At 49.9% G+C, this 20,122-nt stretch overlaps 9 protein-coding genes across 9 annotated transcripts; 6 read left to right on the top strand and 3 right to left on the bottom strand.

Annotated features, from left to right (window-relative positions):
- Positions 1–417: 417 nt before the first annotated feature.
- GCG54_00008227 (putative transporter) lies at positions 418–2,019 on the top strand (the record flags this gene model as incomplete). Its single annotated transcript, XM_045408198.1, has 3 exons — positions 418–1,281; positions 1,352–1,598; positions 1,661–2,019. 3 exons carry the CDS (start codon positions 418–420, stop codon positions 2,017–2,019), a joined length of 1,470 nt encoding a protein of 489 aa, XP_045257932.1.
- Positions 2,020–3,383: 1,364 nt separating this feature from the next.
- On the top strand, positions 3,384–3,731 carry GCG54_00008226 (uncharacterized protein; the record flags this gene model as incomplete). The annotated part of the gene is made up of 1 exon (XM_045408197.1): positions 3,384–3,731. The coding sequence occupies one exon, from the start codon at positions 3,384–3,386 to the stop codon at positions 3,729–3,731; it is 348 nt and encodes a 115-aa protein (XP_045257931.1).
- Positions 3,732–4,102: 371 nt separating this feature from the next.
- On the bottom strand, positions 4,103–5,437 carry GCG54_00008225 (Secondary metabolism regulator laeA; the record flags this gene model as incomplete). The annotated part of the gene is made up of 4 exons (XM_045408196.1): positions 4,103–4,220; positions 4,272–4,345; positions 4,416–5,147; positions 5,216–5,437. 4 exons carry the CDS (start codon positions 5,435–5,437, stop codon positions 4,103–4,105), a joined length of 1,146 nt encoding a protein of 381 aa, XP_045257930.1.
- A 1,046-nt stretch (positions 5,438–6,483) lies between these two features.
- GCG54_00008224 (uncharacterized protein) lies at positions 6,484–7,527 on the bottom strand (the record flags this gene model as incomplete). The annotated part of the gene is made up of 2 exons (XM_045408195.1): positions 6,484–7,077; positions 7,129–7,527. 2 exons carry the CDS (start codon positions 7,525–7,527, stop codon positions 6,484–6,486), a joined length of 993 nt encoding a protein of 330 aa, XP_045257929.1.
- A 2,655-nt stretch (positions 7,528–10,182) lies between these two features.
- Positions 10,183–12,039, top strand: GCG54_00008223 (uncharacterized protein; the record flags this gene model as incomplete). Its single annotated transcript, XM_045408194.1, has 1 exon — positions 10,183–12,039. One exon carries the CDS (start codon positions 10,183–10,185, stop codon positions 12,037–12,039), a length of 1,857 nt encoding a protein of 618 aa, XP_045257928.1.
- Positions 12,040–12,329: 290 nt separating this feature from the next.
- On the bottom strand, positions 12,330–14,333 carry GCG54_00008222 (uncharacterized protein; the record flags this gene model as incomplete). The annotated part of the gene is made up of 2 exons (XM_045408193.1): positions 12,330–13,952; positions 14,031–14,333. 2 exons carry the CDS (start codon positions 14,331–14,333, stop codon positions 12,330–12,332), a joined length of 1,926 nt encoding a protein of 641 aa, XP_045257927.1.
- Positions 14,334–15,479: 1,146 nt separating this feature from the next.
- Positions 15,480–15,833, top strand: GCG54_00008221 (Cysteine dioxygenase; the record flags this gene model as incomplete). The annotated part of the gene is made up of 2 exons (XM_045408192.1): positions 15,480–15,672; positions 15,727–15,833. The coding sequence occupies 2 exons, from the start codon at positions 15,480–15,482 to the stop codon at positions 15,831–15,833; spliced, it is 300 nt and encodes a 99-aa protein (XP_045257926.1).
- Positions 15,834–16,654: 821 nt separating this feature from the next.
- On the top strand, positions 16,655–17,761 carry GCG54_00008220 (1-aminocyclopropane-1-carboxylate deaminase; the record flags this gene model as incomplete). Its single annotated transcript, XM_045408191.1, has 1 exon — positions 16,655–17,761. The coding sequence occupies one exon, from the start codon at positions 16,655–16,657 to the stop codon at positions 17,759–17,761; it is 1,107 nt and encodes a 368-aa protein (XP_045257925.1).
- Positions 17,762–18,326: 565 nt separating this feature from the next.
- On the top strand, positions 18,327–18,732 carry GCG54_00008219 (uncharacterized protein; the record flags this gene model as incomplete). Its single annotated transcript, XM_045408190.1, has 2 exons — positions 18,327–18,534; positions 18,590–18,732. The coding sequence occupies 2 exons, from the start codon at positions 18,327–18,329 to the stop codon at positions 18,730–18,732; spliced, it is 351 nt and encodes a 116-aa protein (XP_045257924.1).
- Positions 18,733–20,122: the final 1,390 nt, after the last annotated feature.

Genomic DNA, 20,122 nt, shown 5'->3' with positions numbered 1-20,122 from the left:
GGCGGTGCGGTACGGCTCCCGGGCCGCGAGGGATGCAATTAGTCAGCTGAAGGCTCCTTGGCTTCATATGCCCTGCTATTCCCCGTGCCCGACAATCAAAGCCTTGTTGGGATATGTTGTGCGACGCCAGATAGCCCAGGTGTTGGTGTAAGGACCCTTGCTCCGAGATATGAGGGGTAGCGTACCAGGCAAACATTACCCATTCTGCCGCTACATCGAGAGGTTGGATGCAGATAGCAAGCAGAGTCTGGGCATCAACCTGCGATAACGTATCAGTCAGATATCTTGCCCAGAAAACGTCTAGGAATTCAAGTTTACCGTTCATCTCTTTAAGAGGCTAGAGCTCGCCGCCCTCCGTGACCTTGTCCATCAATTTCATGTTTGCTTCCGTGGTTTCACGGTCAAATTTCGACAAGAATGGCTTCCCATCCAAAGCAACCAAACCTCAGGGCGACTACGTCTACAATGATCCCAAACTGGGACCCAGCTACAGAGAAAGCTCTTGTCCGAAAGATCGACCTGCGCATCTTTCCCGTCATGATCGTCCTCTTCATCCTCAATTTCATCGACCGCAACAACTTCGCCAACGCCCGCCTCAGTGGCCTCGAGAAGAACCTCAAGCTCACTGACGTCCAGTACCAGACATGCATCTCCGTGCTCCTCAGCGGTTACGTCGCGATGCAGATCCCCTCCAACATGATTTTGAACAAGCTGAAGCGGCCAAGCTGGTATCTGTGCGGCTGCGTCGCTGTCTGGGGCGTCATATCGGCGGCGACCGGTGCTGTGCAAGGCTTTTCCAGCGCCGTGATTTGCCGTTTTCTTTTGGGTTGCGTCGAAGCTAGCTTCTTCCCCGGGAGTTTGCTATTCCTGTCACGCTGGTACAATCGGAGGGAAATGCAGCTCCGTGTGACGATTCTGAATAGTGGAAATCTGGCGGCACAGGGATTTGGTGGACTTATCGCTGCTGGAATTCTTGCTGACATGGAAGGTGCTGCTGGGCTACGCGCTTGGAGGTGGCTCTTCATCGTCGAGGGTGCTGTCACCGTTGCTCTTGCTGGCGTTGCACTCTTCGTTCTGCCGGACTACCCCAAGACAACGAGTTGGTTAACGGAAGAAGACAGACGAGTGGCACAAAATCGTCTCGCACTTGACGAGGGGTTGGCTGGAGGATCCGCCGAAGATGAAGATGTTACCGCCATCCAGGGGCTAGTCATGGCTTGCAAGGATGTGAAGGTATGGCTCTTGGGGTTGGCGTACCATGCGACAATCATGGGCTTGAGCGTAAGTTCAGCTGTCAAGACATGGCGTGTTTTCTTGACTTCGGAGAATTCTAATCATTCTCCCACTACAGTTTGTCTTCTTCTTTCCGACCATAACGCAAGGCCTTGGGTACGGCCAAACAGTGACATTGCTGCTGACTGCGCCGCCCTGGATGTTCGCTGTGTTGGTGTCATTACCGAATGCCTGGCACGCCGACAAGACGGGAGAGCGGTTCTTTCACTACTTCGTGCCGCTGTTGACGTGTATGATTGGATACATCATTTCTGCCACGACAACGACCACAGCCCCTCGATATGTTTCCTTGTTTCTGATGACGGGTAAGTTTTCCAATCGTCGTTCCGCACTGAAGGCAGATTGACTAACAAAGCCTCTTAATTAGTGGGATTTGCATCTGGATTCGTCATTCTTGCCTGGATATCCAACACAATACCCCGCCCAGCAGCCAAGAAAGCCGCCGCGATCGCAATGGTCAACGCCATGGGCAATATCGGGAGCATTCCCGGTTCATACATTTGGCCGGCTAAATATGGCCCGTACTATGTTGAGTCATTTGGTGCAGAGATTGCCTTGCTTGGTTTCGCTGCAATTGCTGCTCTTGGGCTACGGTTTTACCTCCGTGCGCAGAACAAGAAGCTTGATCGTGAAGAGGCAATGCAAGACTCTGTTGAGGCTGGCGCCAAGGATTTTGTGGGATATGATGCCATGACTGAGGTCAAGAGCTTTCGTTATTTGTATTAGGACGAAAACATTTTGGTAGCAAGAGTAGGCATAAACTTTTGTACGTGTGTCTTAGTTGAGTAATCTCCAGAAAACATTTAGCCGTATTTGAGAATGACAACGCTGTCGCGACAACATCATCACTCTGAGCTATTTAAACTTCCCTCTGATCTGCAAAGCTCCGTACCATCTGCTCTCAATACCGAAAGCTGCAACGAGCTAGAAAGAATCTACGATTGGTCATATTATTTCTCCCACGTGCAATACATATTGACTGCTGATATCTACTGCTGATAACGGCACAATTTGGACAAAGTCAGTAAAAGCTCCGCAGGCCGGATTATTCCTATCGTACTTCCCATTGCCCAGTAAAAGGTGCAGCTTATCTGTCGCTCATCCAGCTCAATCGAACCAACAGGGGCCTTGAAAGGCACATTTGCCCCCTACGGACCCCTTTCCAACAACCGTCGGCCCGAGGTCCGTACCGCAGGCCAAGAGATGCATGACACCGACAAGTAACGTGCTGATTGCTTCCCTCCTCAAGCTCCACGTACAAATAATACACAGCTCAGTTAAGGGAAGGCTGTTCTTGATATCGAAGACGAAAACTGACAACTATTTGATTTCTAAAAGACATGCGCCAACGATTAAGCAGAATGCTCTAAAGACACATCCACGGAATATCAATCGCGCAGTAAATGATTCATTGTCCAGCAAGAGGAGAAACAGGTTACTAGAAATTACATTCTATTAGCCCGTTCTCAAGACTACAAAGACGTTCTTGAACTATATACCGACCTGAGCATGTGCAGAATGACATGTCTAGATCCGAATTCTAAAAGACTGTCCACAGCCTTGACTCAGATGTCAATAAAGCCTGGCTAGTCAATTGCAATCCGTGATACTGCTTCTGGTCCTGAATCTGAGAATATTACGAATAGTTTTCTTAGGTTGATTCACCCATATCAATTTAATACTGAAGAACTCTTTGTTTTGGAAGGCTTTTTCTTTTCCATCATGATGTCTTAAATCGCTGGATGCCAGGAAGTTTTCCATGCGACCAGGAGGAGCCCCACGATGCTCACGAGAACACGCCCCTTGGCCCCACATGGGCGCGCCTTTCGACATGATAACTTTGTCTCGAACTTGACAAGAGCGGAATACAGGGCTGTCTGTCGAATCATGCACCTATTTATTCCAGAATACAAATGTGGCAATGCATTCCCCCCCTTGGTAAACCTACTTAGCAAAACGTAAAGGAGCCAAGAAAGCTGCGTTTTGCGGTATCACGCCCAACATGGAACGCTCCTCAGAACTCGTTAAACTCCGAAACCACCGCCCAGGCGACATGACTTACATTGCTCACAGTCACGCACTGGTGTATTATGCGGATTTCAGTTTCGAAACCTTTTTCGAGTCGCATATGTCTATTTACACGGCTGATCTTCTCGACAATTTCGACCCAGCGTCAGAACGTTACTGGATCGCTGAGAGAAAGGGGCAGTTTCTGGGCTGAATTATGCCTACCAAGCACCGAGAGGTACCAGGAAGGGCGAGGATTAGCTGTTTCTTGGTTGACAATATCACGCGAGGTCTTGGTATTGGCACAATGTTGGTCGAAACGTGTCTTGCCTTTGCTAGACAGGCAGGATACGGGCGCGTTGGACTCCAGACGTACAAGGAACTCAGTGGTGCAAGGAGGCTGTACACCAAATTTGGGTTTCAGATCTTGAAGACGGAGGAATAGCGTGAAGGATGGGGAAACCGGGTTTCAGAGATTTGGGAGCTATTCTTGTGAATGTGGCAATTTCGCCGCGGTAACCAGGAATCACACCCGATTTGAAGAAGATAACATTAACCAAAACCAACACAAGATCTCAGCCTTTCACATTGTGAGGCTCGCAAGGCAGATCATGTATGATTATTATACCACAAAGACCTTAAACGTAGGATAGTCGACGGCAACCAGCCTTCTCTCTCGTCTTCTTCCACCACCTCAAATCATCAATAGAAGCGCGATATCATGCCTGAAGCAGCCCGACGGACAGTTGCTACGTCTAAGCGCTCTATGAATTAAGTTGAATTATCTAGTAATTTTCTTGACTCATCGTGGTCCTAGAGGTTTCCTTCCTGTGATGAAGCGATAACTTGTGATGAGCCTGTAGTCTTTGCTCCTGAACTCCCTCTTTACGCCTTCCATGAGGACTCGTGCTTGATCCTCACTAAAACCCAATACTCGTGTGAACAGCGCAGGCGTGTGCGATTCAACTGACATCTGCATATGAGCCAGCTCATAACGACCAAGTTCTTTCAAAGCAGGGTCTTTTGCCCATGGACCGATCGGTATCTGCAACAGTGTTAACAAGAATTCCGACATTGAACGAACAAGAAAGGGAGGGTCGACTTGCCCTGTAAACAAGTTCTTGAACATCCTCAAAACCGGCGTCAATCATCCACTGCTTGTGGAACCTCGCAACGTTGATCTGTTTGCCGTATGTCTTACTCGCATCATCGAGCTTCGTGACCCACTCCTTCGTCCAAATCGCCCGATCGAAGCTGTCGTCGTCACTAAAGATCCAGGCGTCGTACTCTTGCATCTCCACCCAGCCACCGGGCTTCAACCCGCCCATGACCCTGTCATAGAATCGCGCCCAATTTGATGATGTGCCGCTTAACGCACGGCCATGGATGTAGTCGAATTTCTCATCCTCACGATACGTCCAGTCATCCTCATAGTCGTCGACATGAAATTTGCAATTCGTCGGAACCCACTCAGGCTGGATCGGGGATAAGTCAACACCAAAAACATCCGCTGTGGGAAACTCGTCCGCCAGATCAATCGCCCATATGCCGGTGCCTGTGCCGAGGTCAAGTACCCTCAGCCCCTCAGCTGCTTCGCTCGCCGGATCCGGTAGAGGCGCCGTGTAGGTTCGACCACCCAACAGCAGGCGCCAGATGTGATGTTGGAGGTCCAGGCGTTCCTGCTCCTGGTCGTCGTTCGGGAGGACATATTGCCCCTCGCGGTACGCGTGATATCGGCGGCCGTTCTCATACTGGTAATGATAGATGGATGATGTGATGGACGACGTGTACGCGGACCCGGCGTCGGAGCCGTAGGCCGAGTCATTGTCATCCCGGCGGATATCGTTCTGTCCGATAATCACGTCAGCCTGCAAACGTCCTCTTCGGTCCGGCGGAAGTCTGATGTGCGGCGTACGTCAACCTGCAGCGGCGCGACGGCCTCGTTCTCAACGGGGTTGAGAAGGAACTGGATGCTCGTCGGACCCGTGTTCCGCGGAGGCGAGGGTGTCCTCGGCGTCGCAGTCGTCGCGGGTGTCGGCGATTCCGTCGACGTTGGGTCGGCACTAGGGTGCAGTCCCTGACCCGGGCCCGAGTACCCGGAACTGGAACCGCCGGTACTTGAGTGATTCGACGTCATTGGAAGAGTGTCAAAAGATCTGCAGTGCGTCTTTGCCTGTGCGACGCGCCGTGATGCTTTTCCAATTCAGCAGCAGCTTCAAACAGCCGCGAAAAGCCTAAAAAGATCGCGGGTGGAAGCGTTGAAAACGGGATCAATCAAATCATCAGCCCACGTCAGAGTCTCATTTGATTCCCCGGTTGCAGAGAAAGGATGAGAGGGAAGGGGGGAAGTGCGGATCGGCCGGGAACCCAGCTTGAAGAATTTCCTGGGAGGAGCCTTGCTCATAAACCCCTGGGCACCCCATCCCTGAGCCGACTTGAAAGCGTGGCAATGAGTCGAAAATATCCCCTAGTCCTCATTCAGCTCAACGTCCGTGCCTCCCCATGTTCAGCTCGCCAGACGGTGTCCACTAGCGGAACTGTTCCATTGATATGCAATAAAGCGTGATCAATATTTGCGAGAAATATCGCTTGAAGATTACGAACAGGAAAATAAGAATTGAGGGAACCAAGTCTCTGTTGATGGTAATAACATAGACCTACGAACAGATCTGACCGGACTAGATTTGCCTCATATCACAGAAGTTACTCATCCATCCAGTTTGATATAAGGAAAGTATCAATTTCCATTTACTATTGCTTTCGTTATGTTAATAAGTTATGTTTCAAGTCATTCAAAGTATGATAAATCATGTTTCTTAGACAGCATGTGGTCACTGACTCACTCAATGAAGGTCATCTCATGAGGTAAGTTCTCTGACATGGTTCATCCGACTTCTTCAATTTTACACCGTAAGACACTTGAGAATATCGAAATGACAAACTGCAGCTCAATGCAAGTTCTGTCCCAAGTTCTATCGCAACATGAGACCTTGGGCGCTTTGCTCGTTTTCGCTCTAAAACAATTAACGATACCGTCAAGGTCGGAATTATATCCGATGTACAATGAGTGGGATTGACTGAGGTCAACCTCTAAAAGCTAGAAACGAGATGTCATAACGTCGTGACTGAGCCCAGAAGAGAGGTATCACCTGATTTTCCTCCGTCGGGGATTCTCAGAGTTGCCTAGCCGCCTTCCTCCATTGACCTCATCATCCAGGCAGGCGGCATGTCTATTCTCAGGGTCGTCTCTTCCGCCACATCGTGAAGGTCCTCAGTTCGCGGGGGCACCGTAACGCCCACAGCCTTCCAATAATCGTTCAATATCTTCCAGTCCAGCTCCATCCCTACTACCAGATCATCAGCCCACACAGGCTCCGGCTTTGCGCCTTGAAAGATAACTTTTAGTTCGAGTCGAAAATAGCGCTTCTTCCGATGTCCGAGTACGACTAAAACCTTCCTGCACAGCCGAGATAGACCTGGGCTGGCGGCGTCGATGGCTCCGTCACGACCGCCTGGAAATCGGGCCCAGTAGTTCCGCACTGCATCTAGGGCCAACCAACTAAGTTCAAACTCCGTCTTCCAGCCTGACTTTGACGGATGGTAGTCGACTATTGGCGGTGCGTCGATGATTGCATAGAGCTGAATGTTATAGACGCCACCACCGCTGTAAACAATGACGTGTTTTGTAATAGATAGTATAACTGGTGTCCAAGTGTTCAAAACTTCCTCTAAACAACGCGATGGCTTTTCAGGTTGCGGGTCTAGACTCTGTGCAGACTACCAAAAATTAGCGCAACTCCGTGGGCAAGAATCAATCGGTGCTCTTACACTAGGCGTCGGAGAATAAAATAGTGCTTTCTTGTCATCGGCATCGCTTTCGCTGGGTAAAACAGTTTCCAAATCGCTTTCAAAATCGGTGTCCAAGTCGCTGTCCCAGTCGCTCTCCGAGTCACTTTCCAACGCGACACGCCGGCGCGATGGAGGTATTGGGATGATCTTGGGGCGGAGCTTAGGAGGCGGATAACGCAGGGTGACGATCAATCGCTCCGGTGGCTCCGGCGAACGACTCAGTCTTGAATGAGGCTTCGTGCAAACATAGATGCAATCTTCGGCTTCTTTGCGCAGTCTAATGGTCACGAGGAGTTGCTTCTGTTTGCTTCGGGGGTGACGCCGGCGTTCCACGTGAACTCTCGGTAGTATCGGCGAGCAGTGTCGCTGCACTGCCATCGCGACGAATGAACATAACTTATGATGGAATGAGCGTGCTATCAGATAGTGGCAAGCCTACTAAGCTTATACATGGAGGTGGCGGAGACTAGGTATGGTTGATGGATGTTGCGGCGTCCTTCTTGTTGATGTTTGTCGCGTCGTTGTCAGGGTCCGTGTTGCGGACTTGTTGGCCTGATGCAAGCGAAATGAAGACAAACGGCTGCCGCGGAGAATTTTTTCCCAGCGTTCTGTTTGCTGCCAGCGCCGTCGTAAATGGCCCTCCGCTGTATTCTTACGGCCCGTGCCGTAATACGCGTTTGTCGGCGGGTCCCCGCATCTCTTTTTTTCTCACCATGCAACATTCATCATGTCGACGCTTTCGTCAACATCAAGCGCCTGCTGCTCACCGTTATCTACTGTTACGCGATTTTATCTGTACGAGATAAACGATACTTGGGCTGAAGTTAACTGTTTACTTGAAGGAACGCTGGTGATATGGCTATGTCCTCCGAAGCGAGGGCATGTGGAGCACTATAATACGGATGATACGGATAATAACTCCTCGGCACATTGTTAAAAAGCGTTTTTGCATCTCTGTTAGAGTATGCCATTTGATTGCTTGGTAATGTCCTTCGAAGAATATGATACGTATAAGCGTAAGCGGCAGGACAAAGAGAGGGCAGAGGCTTTAAGAGACCTAGGTAAATAAGTTGTGCCCTCTAAGGCAAGTCAACACGAGTGAATCCGCATATGACACGAAATTAATAAATGTTATGGTGATTCATTTGGGGCTCGACGTCAGCCTAATAAGCACAGCCGATCACCCGACCATTCTCGATGGTGGGATATCGCAACTGCCCCTGGATGGTGTATAAGCGAGCTTACCGTCAACTCCATCTGCATCGTTCATTTCATCCAAAACTTTGTCGAATAAGAGGAGAAAAGAGCAGAGCCGCGAAATTACGAGTGATTCGGTAGACAGGACTTGACTGTTGGAGGATGAGAAAGAGCATAACACGGAGCATACGGACGCCGAACTAAGCTATGTCGGCTAGGCAAGAAGACCCCCGTCGAAATAAGGAGCCTGCGTCCCCATCCCCCCGGACTCTAGCCATGACGAGGCCGTCCAAGCGGAAGAGGTTGCTGACTATGGAGGTGATGATAATCGGCAGCATCCGGGACCTCACGCATGCTCGTGGGTTCTTAAAAGTTCGCCTCCGCAGAGCGCCCTTGCTCTGCTGCCAGTAGCATATTTACCGAGTTTGTTTGCAACAAGAGTGTCATCGAAGAACCGATTCCTTTATCATCGTCTGCTACCCCGCCCTTCTCCCCAGTCAGCAAAGAGGAAAAACCGCAACAGGCCGAAAAGGTAAGAGAGACATTACATCCTGTATCTCCATTTCAAATGAGGAAGAGGCGACAATTCATGTAGGGTTACGTTCCAGCCGTTTAGTGTTACTGGGCCGGAAGTCGTCCGGTATGGCTTATCCACCCAAAAGTCCTGTTGCTGGAGATTGAATTTACTGCTCATGACAAGGACCAGCAGTATTCAACGTTTGTGGTTTTTCTACAGACAGAAAGTAGAAAACTAGAAGAACAGCGAGGCAGAACCAAGAGCCAGATGGCTGTCCTGTAAGCGCAGTGTTACTATAAGCGACCGACAATTGTCACGCATTCGGCACGTAGTTGAGGACTGAGGCTGAGAGCATTGAATGCAGAAGCTGGCCGGTGACGCTGCATTGGCAGGTATCACTGAAGGTTTCACGATAACGACATGTGCCTAGGCGAACTTGACAGCCGTCCGCAGTCCGAAATGGGGCTAAGATAGAAAGCTGCGACCTTGATCAGTTTCATCGGGAAGGAAAGGCGGGGTGCTGATCAATGATAACGAAAGAAACCAGATAGGAAACGGCAACCTTGCAGTATGAAGTGCGGAGGAAAGGCAAAGATTGCGGTAGGCGGCATGTGGAAGGGCGGCTGCTGAGGTTGCGAGCGAGGGATGGAGAAGAGTGGCGAAGTAGAGGGAACCGAAAATTTCAGCTGCAGCCAAAAGCGACATCTGCGAAATGTGTTAGGATCTTCTCCGACACAGGTCATTCCATGTGATGCAGGGCTTCTTGATTAAGTGCAGCGACGTATGCTTTCACGTTCCCGACAAAGCACTAGACTCGAAAGCGATGCATAAACAATGCTCCCTACGCTCCGCCTACGGTCCACTCGCGCCACGGCGGAGATCTCCCGGGAGGGAGAAGCTTATGGCGAGACACAGCGTGGCATACCAGGTCCACCATAATTCCTAGGATCCCTTCATCGGTTCCTTTCGAGATTCCTTTCGAGATTTCTTTGCCAATCCTCACACATTCTTTCCTCAATTTGAATACAGGCCAGCTGTGAGTGGTTATGACATGATCAAGGGAAAATGCCAATGAGTAACTATGAGACGACACTAACTCTTTTTTTGTTTAGCCACTGAGCAATTCCTTTCCTCATGGAATTCGGAGAAAAGGGGGGCTTATAAATTTTTATTTTTTTTTGTGGCATTAACTCGCGCTCGATGGGATATAACATCACGGGAACCTCACTCTAGATTCCACGCTATGGTTGATCTTACTTCTCCTACTAAATTTCTAGCAGGTGTTGAATCTGTATATCTTACTTTGATCAATTCTTATTATGCACTTCCCAAACCCATTTTCGCAATCACCACAGGACACGTACGAACAATACTCTCTCATTGCGGAGCACAATGGCCAACTTTCACAGTCAACAGAGTCGGTGGACGAAACCAGCGACAACAAAAATCATAACTACATCTCCTTCGTTTTGCTGAGATCTGCGAAAGACTCGGTTTTATCTTTTCTCGACAAGCATCAAAACTCCACTGGTACCCTCACATGGAAGAATCGCTTTCTTTCCGCCCTGGAGCTCTCTGCACTCCTCCTTCCTGCTTTCGTCGTCAGCCCGTTCATATACTTCACCAGGCCCCCTAGCAACGAACCTCAGCGAAAGAGGCTTAGCCACACAGCATATCTCGATGGCCTCCGCGGTGTCGCAGCCTTTGTCGTTTACATCTTCCACTTTTCTTACCTCTGGTTTCCAGACCTTGCTTGGGGATATGGCTTCGAAGGTCATCGCATGTTCTTGCAGATGCCTATCATCCGGGCTCTGCACTCCGGACGAGCTAGCGTCACTGTCTTCTTCGTCATATCGGGCTTCGTGCTCACCCTCAAGACCCTGACGATGATTCACAACGGCAAGGGGGACCAGGCTCTGACTGTACTGGCTGGATCGGCGTTCCGCCGCCCTTTGCGACTGTACCTTCCCATCTTTGCTGCAACATTCATCATCGCTCTGCTGGTCTACGGGGGGAACTTTGTGAGGGATCCGTCGGGAGCATCTATCCCGCCGAGAGGAGAGACCCTTAATGATCAGCTGCAACACTGGTTCTGGAGCACGGTCAATCTAATGAACCCGTTTCGACCTATTATCAACAGAGAGAACATGAAGGGAAGCGAGTATGACGGGCATTTATGGACAATCCCTGTCGAGTTTAAAGGTTCGCTGCTCGTATTCTTCCTTCTCCTTATTTTTGCTCGGACAAAGCGGTGGATTCACATGGTCAGCGTTTTGGGCATAGCCTTCTGGCTGGTTCACACCGGCGACTGGGACCAGGCTCTTTTTTGTGCAGGCCTGTTACTTGCCGAGATGTCCATCATCCTTCCCAACGGCAGCCAGTCGTCAGAAACACCCGAAGATGAGACCCTCGGCTACAGCAAAACGATCATTACGAATTTTGGTCTCAGGATTGGCCACGTCTTTCGCCACGGGGGTACTTTGGTCCTCTTCTTCCTCGGCATGCACCTTTTCTCTTACCCCCAGAATGACGGCTCATCGACTCCGGGTTTCATTACAATTTCCCAGTGGGTGCCTGCCTACTATCAAGCTTCGGGAGAACGCATTCAGCTCTTCTGGATCTCCATTGGCGCCATTGTGTTCATCTTTGCCTTGATGTACTCCCCGACCGTATCTTTCAGTCTCCATTTTCCGCTCCCGAGGCTCTGCAACTTCCGCCTCCCTTGGTACCAAACCACTGCTAGCCTCAATGACGGAGACAAGGAAGAATTCGCAGCAGCAACTTTTTGGGATCGCGAGGCAGCTAGACGCGAGCCTCTTCTCCAGCGGCCCTTCACCACGAGCTTCGCCCAATACCTAGGGCGCATCTCGTACTCTCTGTATCTATGGCATGGTGCCATAAACCACATGATCGGAGTGAGATGGCTGTCTCCGGCGTATACTACGCTACAGCTGGCTCGAGGTCAGGCTAAGGAACTTATGGAGAGCGGCAACGACGCCGCTGCAATAGACCTAACGCAATCAGCTTTGGGTGCGTACAGGCTTGCGTTCTTCTACGGATTTCTGGTCAATACACTTGCCCTCTTATGGGCAAGCGATGTCTTCAATGCGTTGGTGGATGTCAATGCTGTCAAGTTGACTCGTTGGCTCGAACAAAAGTGTTGGAGGAGGGATTGACTTAAGCCTCGGAAGCATGCAAAGTTTTGTTCAATATTAATACTGAAAATTACATCCTCTAAATAAAGAATTGGGAAGGCATGTGTCGTGATATACAGTATACACCGCAAAAGTTGGCGCTCTTTTAGCATTTCTGTGACTCTGACAGGATTGAAAGCATGGTAATCATGGTAATAGACGTGCTCAAGGTTCGTCACCTAAAACACCATCGTTTACTTATAAACCGCTGTAACGCTACAGATACTATTATTCTCAGAAACATCATAGGAGTAACGCGCCCTCAACAGTAGCTACCCGTCCTGAAATTCCGGTAAAGAGCTGAACAGAGAGTAGTTGTAACAAATAGGGTCAATGAAACTGGGGTCTAGCTCGGGCATTAGCTGAACTTGCGCTACCGCTGGTACGGCTTCGGCCGTGGGGCTGTTGTTCTCTTCAGACTCACGCGGCGTTGACTGTGTCAACACCGCAGACTTTGACAGAGGTTCAGAGTTGAGCTTGTCCATTAAGTCCGAGATCAACCTCGCGGCACATGATCGCACCCGGTGGTATGCAGGCTCGGCCAGGTGCCACGTCCGCTTCATCTTTTTCAAGCAGCCAAGTACCAATGTTACTCTGTTGTAGTGGTGGTCGAAACATTCTTCGGAGTGGTTCTTGGACGTGGCGAGTTGAGTGAGACCAGCCATTGCGAGCGCGGGAATAATGAATGGGGTGTGTTTCTGAATGTTTGGACATAACGAGATGTAGTCCGAAAGCCGTCTTGAAGCGTTCATAGCCTTGATGCTCTGTACGAGCCGCGTTGACGCTGATGAAGAGTGAAGATGCGTGTAGGGCATGAAGTCATCTTGAGGACTCGACAACAGAGGGTAGAAGCGGCTTCGTGGCAAGTGAAGAAGCATACTCGCATGAGCGATGATGACATGCGCCTGGAACATCATCTCATCCATGTTTCCGTATGGGTCCACAATTTCCATCTTCTCCATCGGCAGGTGATTTGACCAACTGACGAGCGCGTTTTCGATAGCCTGCAAATGGTCGCGGTGGTAATCTTTCAGGCGGTTGAGAACCAGCACCCGGCCAAGGATGGTTGCAGCTTCAATGCGGTAGCTGAATGAAGAGAACACAACATCTTCTTCGAGCAGGATTCTCCTCTTGAACTCGAGAACCTTGCGTGGTTCAGGGAGGTCGCAATTTCCAGTGTATAATGACTCTTCGCATGGCAAGGGCACCTCCGGCGAGACAGCACTGCACCGAAAGGAGATGGTCTTGAGAGGGATTGCCATCAAAACATCCGCGACGAAGAGCTCCCACCATGTTCTCCTCAAGCTTTCAGCCTCGACTGAGTTCTCTGGGTGCCTCGAGGAAGCAAAATCTGCACGGTTCATGCCAATTTCCAGGGCAATTTCAGCACACCGGCCAAACGCGATGTGAGCATCGTCGATTTCATCTCGAGAGAAGAGAACGATGGAGTAAATCAATAGCGCCTGGACTGCGCAGGTTGAAAGTTCTGTATTGGCAGCAAGCGCTGCTTCAACTTCACCTTTCAAGTTTTCGCTAGGGGGCGTTTGGGAGTAGTGGGAACCGGCGAAGTCGACGGCGAGGTGCAGATAGTGAGGGTAAGCTCGAGACGCGTACATTGACGCTGGTACGAGAATTGGATGCGCAGTATGGAAGTTTTCGTAGTAGAGCCGGCGATATCGATCGCTTTCAGAAGAGGGCCGGTGTGAAGTGTCTGTGTGAGAGCGGATACCATTGGACGTATCCCTCGGAGTTGGCATAAACCACGATAGGTGATCGGTTGTCATGTCTGAGAGGTATGATAGTAGATCACCATCGGGATTGACTGGAGTAGGCCCATCTCTTGAGTTAGGTGCGACCGTATGATTTCCGATGTTTCGGCGTTCCGATGCTGGAGCCTGCAACTGTCTTCTCCCCGTCACCGCACTATCAGTAACAGCAGTCGTTGTTGGGGAGCCATCGCCAGATAAGGAAACACATGTTGAGGCTTCTCTGGATGTTGAGGTCGGCGCGACAGTTGCATTGATGCTCGACCTATCCTGCATCTGACGATCACCGGACATCAGGGTGCCTTGTCCCTCGGATGCAATTGACTGCGGGCGAGGTTTCCTTCGCCCGCCTCTTCGAGAAGGTTCATAGTAGCAAGTCTCTCCGTTCTGCATGCATCTCGAGCACACTGGCCTCTTCGCATCGCATTTGAGGTGCTGCTTTCTGCATCCAGTGCAAGCGAGAGCGGCCAGGCCAGTCTGTCTGGTGCTCCTTGCTGGAGGCACGGTCATGATAAAGAAAGACGTCAAGAGACGCAAGTCTCAGCAAAAGATGCGCACGTTTAGCTTGACCTCGGTCGGCGATGGCTAGACGTCGTCCTGACAAAGGGAAAAGAGTACAGATGAACTTCTCATTTTCTCCTCGACGTCGGCTGAGTCGCCGATTGACTGCTCATGGGGTCCATCCAGGTCATGACTCGACGTCTGTGATTGGCTCGTAATCTTATCGCGCAGGCTAAGACCCTGTAGCGTCAGCCAAGCTGATGCTGTCCCTCGGGGATCGCCGGGCCACGTTGAGCGCGGTCGGGCTTTGATCGTTGTTACGGCTGCTTCACTGTGTGATGTAAGGGGTTTATCATGGGACGCTCAGGTCCCATTTATATGACACCAAAGCTTAATGTTGTCTTATCATCTGATAGCTCTTTTCGTGCAGGTGGTCTTGTACTTATTGCGGTCTGGATGATGCTACTTGTTTACCTGGCTGTCGTTGATCGGCGATTGACAAACGGTCGGCGAATGGGCCACCAACAGACACGGTCGACCACGAGATAAGAGGTAGACTCAGCAGCTCTTGTAACAAGCTCATTGCAATTGTATCCTTCAGAGGTATTCACCTGACAGTCCAACTCATTTTTCTCGTCATTCAATCCTACCCTTTTCAAACAAGAACGACAAATAAATTCTTTGCGGAAGCACCTCTGCACACTCAATACCCAAGCTTAGGTATTCTTAGCATCATGTCCGCTTCCACGCTATTCGCCCCACTGCCTCTGATGCAGGCCGTTCCGCGAGATCAGCCATTATCACACCCAAGCCCCGAACCTACTTACAGTCTTGAGGACCTAGTAAACGACATCAAACAACATTTGGGAACTTCCTCTGGCATTGGTTCAGAAGATGTCGATGAAGATTACTTAATGTCTCTCGTCAAAAGATATGCCACAAATCCCAACGATTGGGCCCGATACTACTATAACTGCCCGGGAAAGAACTATACCCGCAATGCCATTGAGAACATTAACCACAAGGCAAATATAGTAAGGCTGAAACAACTCAATAACATTCAATGCATTTTCTTACCGAACTTCGCAGCTCCTGTTGGTTTGGAATCCTCTCAAGGGTTCTCCAATTCACGACCATGCCAATGCCCACTGCATCATGAAGGTCCTGGCCGGGGAATTGACTGAGACGGTCTATTATACCCCTTCAAGCACGGATAAAGAGAATGGTCCTCTCAAAGTCAAGAGTGAGAAGACATATCAAGCGGACCAAGTGACCTACATATCAGATGACATCGGTCTTCATCGAGTACACAACCCGCATCCCCAGAGCGTTGCGGTTTCGTTGCACTGTATGTTCCCTTGAAATTGAAGGGTCTTTACCATTTCTGACCATTGTTGCACAGTGTACACCCCACCTAATGCTGCGGACATGGGGTACAACATCTTCGATGAGTCGACAGGACGTGCCAGTTTTGTTTCGCAGGCCAAGGCATTTAAGCCATCCTCATGAAATCCAGGTTTATTGTTATTCACTCGTGGAGCATTTCGCGGGGAGATTTACTTGATTGCATTGAATTATACGGAGCATATAGCTAGCTGGCTGGGATTGTTTTTCAGTGATACCAGATCGAATCTATATCTTTTGATTCATATCGAGAACCGGCGATGATTGGAATTATGTCATTTTCGATCTTCTAGTATACGCTGGACTTCAGATTGTTCGGACTACAGCTTAGGGTCCGGTACTGGTTGCAACTGCGTGACGGCTAGTGACTTCTAGACTCTTAGACGTCCACGTGCCAATTATACGGGAATTCGCAAGCCGCCATCCATGCCTGTTAGGCCATGGCTCATGAGACTAAGTGTTATCAACCTGGTCATTAAGGGGGCCAAGTTCAAATTTCACACGCGCCAATAATACCGGATCTGCTATTAGCGGGCGTTCATACCCAAAGAGGCAAGGCCAAACCCAACAATTATTGCACCTTGCATTGAATATCTGCCAGCGAAGCCTTGAGCGTCTCGTGAAAGTAGCGACTTGACAGAAGATTAGAAAGATTACTAGACATGTAGCGTACCGATTGGAGCCCTTATGTAATAGAAGGGCATCCAATGGTAGTGGGGTAATATTCGCCATATCGTAAGTACTGGACACCCCACGTCAGCAGGATCGCTGACCCCCAACCCACACGCCCTTCCTGTCGATGGAGCGGGGGCTCAGAGCGGAATTTAACTAGACAGGTCCCATGCAAGAAACGGAAGCATATATCACAACATACTCAGTCTGTCGGCTCAACCCCAATCCTAGCGACACTCAGTCATTTTCGCAAAATGCCAGACTCACCTGCGTCTCTGTCTGATTTCCCCAGCCACAGGCTTCGGTACGACAGTCCATCGCCGATCCATAACCTCGCTACTCTATCAGCCGCGGCAGACTCTGATAGCCAGATCTCTATCCAGACATGGATCAAGCGCGATGATCAGTCTTCGCCTCTGCTGTGCTGCGGTAATAAGTACCGCAAGCTGGAATACATCATTCCAGATATTCTCGCGAAGCCTGGCGTCACTACTATCGTCACCGAAGGTGGCCTACAGAGTAATCATGCAGCCCAGACTGCCGTCGTGGCAGCAAAGCTCGGCCTCGAGTGCGTGCTCCTGCTGAATGAAGAAGCCGGCGGCCTGAAAACTGCCGAAAACCAGACGATCTTCAGATCGACAGGGAATGTGCCAGTTTTCAATCTCCTTGGCGCAAATGTTCATTTTCGGCGTGATCCTCACGATCAAATTGCTGTCATACAGGCACTCAAAGCTGAAGGCAAGGTGCCTTACTGGATACCGATGGGCTCTAGCCAGCATCCCTTGGGCGGACTCGGGTATACCAACTGCGCATTGGAGATACAAGAGCAAGAAAAGACTCTCAAGCTCGGAGGCACCGGCCGTTATGATTACATCTTTGTCGCTTGCGGAAGTGGGAGTACACTTGCCGGGTTGGTCGCTGGGTTTAAACTCCTCGAATCGTCGCTGCCCAACAAGCCATCTGTGCCCGATAGACAGCTGATTGGAGTCATGGTGGCACCCATAACAGGGCAGGAGGAAGTGGTGTTGCAGATTGCCAGGAATGCCGGCAAGTTGGTTGGGCTGGATACGGAACACGACATCGCGGCTGAGGATATCCGCCTTGACCATCGTTTCGCTGGTCCCGGATACGGTGTGTTGGATGATGAGACCCGAAAGACTTTGAAGACTTTGGCTTGCCGCGAAGGAATCTTGATGGATCCTGTGTACTCTGGAAAGGCTGCCAAAGGGCTGATGCACTGGATCAACAGTGGCGAACTTCAGAGCGACGCTTCAAAAGTCGGACATCAACCGGGCGCGACGGTCAATGTTTTGTTCATTCACACTGGCGGCCAGAATGTCTCTTCTGCGTATGCTGCTTGATTTAAAAAGGGTTTGGTGCGTATGGCCAAGTTGTTCCCAGTTGTGCCCGAAGGGTCCCAAGGATTATGCCCATTGTTCAGCATACAAGATAGCGACATGTGTACTTTCCCTCCCCAATTTCGGCAAGGTCTCAAAACATAGCGGTCACTACAAGATATTGCGAGGTCGTACAGCATGAGGTCTATTCAGCGCGAAGACGACTGCTAGCTTTGCGCGCAAGGGGGTGTCACTGATGCGATACGCATGACCAGAAAGATATGGGAGTGGGTGGCATCCATCATGGTTGCTAAATTTCGTATTCGCTGGAGACGCAAGAAAAGCTCATGTGAAGTAACCAGCCCCAACAGGCTGGGTGTAATACGATGATTACGCTCTGCATTGTCACTATCACAGCCCACCTTTCTCAATTAACACAGAAAACCTCAGAGTGCTTATTAAACCATTCGACCATAAAAGTGATAAATATTTCCATTGATGCCCTTTTCTGCCTTTGATCTCTAATGATCAATCTGACCCTCCATCTTAGCAATACAGCAGCTTACTGCTCATTTGAAATACTCCGAAGATGAAGGTTATAAGCATTCTCCAAGTCCTATTCCTTGTTGCGTTGGCCATTTGTGTCAAAGCTGCTCGAGCTCAGAGTGAAGGCGGAGCTCCCACCGACTCAGAACTCGATAGCAGTATTGATCAGAGGCTTGGCGAGTCTGACAATCAGAAGAGATGGAGGTTTAAGTACCCGGTCGCCGTGCGTAAGAACGAGAGAGATGTCCCTGGTCAGTCTGATAATTCTACCCATTTGTTCAACTAATGCTGAAGACACATCTTCAGGTGCTAGGTTCTACTATCCGTCTATCAAGAAGCGACAAAGTCTGAACAGCGACATGGATACGGAGGCAGAAGATTCCTGGAAGATCTTCCAGCGATCCCAAGGCCGGCAGATGGATCATTGCAAGTGGCACGTTAATCTTTGAGAGAGTTAAAAACACTGACTTCTATAGATTCAACTGGTCAGAGGGCTGATTCAAATGCGGAGGCTGGCAGCATTCGCGGCCGCAGTCGTGGTCGCGGTGGTCGCGGTAGTCCTCGGAGGGTGACCTGAGCCTACGTCTCAGAAACCGGCAGGACTGCTGAGATCCACCGGCGAGATTTGGAAACGATGGAGTAGTTGGAAAGTTCGGTGATAGTCAGTCTCGGGGATCGAACGCGCGAGTCATATTGTATGGTATGTATTGAACTGGGGCATCTCCTTTTAGTTTCTTTCATCACTCATTTTGCAACGATGAAATGGCCGGGACATTGGGCTTTTTGACCCCATGCCGTGTACGATGGCATACATGAAAAGCCACATCTTCATTAAGTACACTCGTTTGCTGCATCAAATCCGCCATCGGCTGAGTGGAAACTTTTCCAGAGCCTTGTAGTTACTCCCTCTTTTTGAAGACAGGGAACGATCTGTTTTTAGATTACCTTAACTTTAAGCGATTTCTTTTCAATCTTTCAAGCTCTTCTTCCCACCGATTGATCAACTACGAAATCATTCCGGCTGGTGACAACCTTCACCCTCGTAAATCGGACTGTGGCCGCTCCTTTCAAGGCCTAAGCGGATCATACACAATCACTCGTTCTCCTAGCGTCTAGTTCAGCCCATCATGATCAACGTGGCGGCTGGCGTCTGGAGCATCATCATGTATATCGCTCAACTACCACCCAAGTTCACCACATGCAGTCTTCACACCCCTCCAAGCACAGTGTTGCTAACTTATGCCAGGCTAAGGCTGTACGACCAGCCTTGTAGGCGTAGTTGTCTAATTTACTTGGCAATTGCAGCTTTTGACAGTGGGCCAATAGACTCTTACAACAGAATGTGCATGATTGTCAGCTGTGTCTCTAGCTGCTTGTTCACCACAAAGCGCCTTCCATGTCATTGGGCGAAACAAACAAAATCTATCGCGTCGGCTTATGCCGCAGCAAAGTATGAATGAGGCAACTACCATAAGATTTGCCGCCTTCATCCCAGCCTGATTTCCATTATCTAGCTCTCACGCACTTGCGTGTTCTTTTGTGTCAGTCTCGCCCCTCATGTCTGCTCATCGAAGTATTAGTTGCTTCTTGGTGTCTCGGATGCGTTTGCAGACGCTGGATATGTTCAGCTGACAGCGTGTGCGCAGAATATGCGTCTTGCTTTCCGTAATGAGTGAAACATGCATCAATTAAAGGGAGATTATCATGTGGCATGAATATCGCTATTCAGAGTAATGACATTTGACTTGATTCCCGGAGGTTGTGATGGCCTGAGCCTTGCGGCCTGTCTCTAAACCTCATCTTGTAAAGTTAAAGGCGTCATTCAGTTCTCAAGTGGGA

Source organism: Colletotrichum gloeosporioides (genome assembly GCF_011800055.1).
Source record: "Colletotrichum gloeosporioides strain Lc1 chromosome Unknown consensus_91, whole genome shotgun sequence".
In the NCBI taxonomy this organism is placed as follows: Eukaryota; Fungi; Ascomycota; class Sordariomycetes; order Glomerellales; family Glomerellaceae; genus Colletotrichum; species Colletotrichum gloeosporioides.
This window is presented reverse-complemented; position numbering and strand designations above follow the sequence as displayed.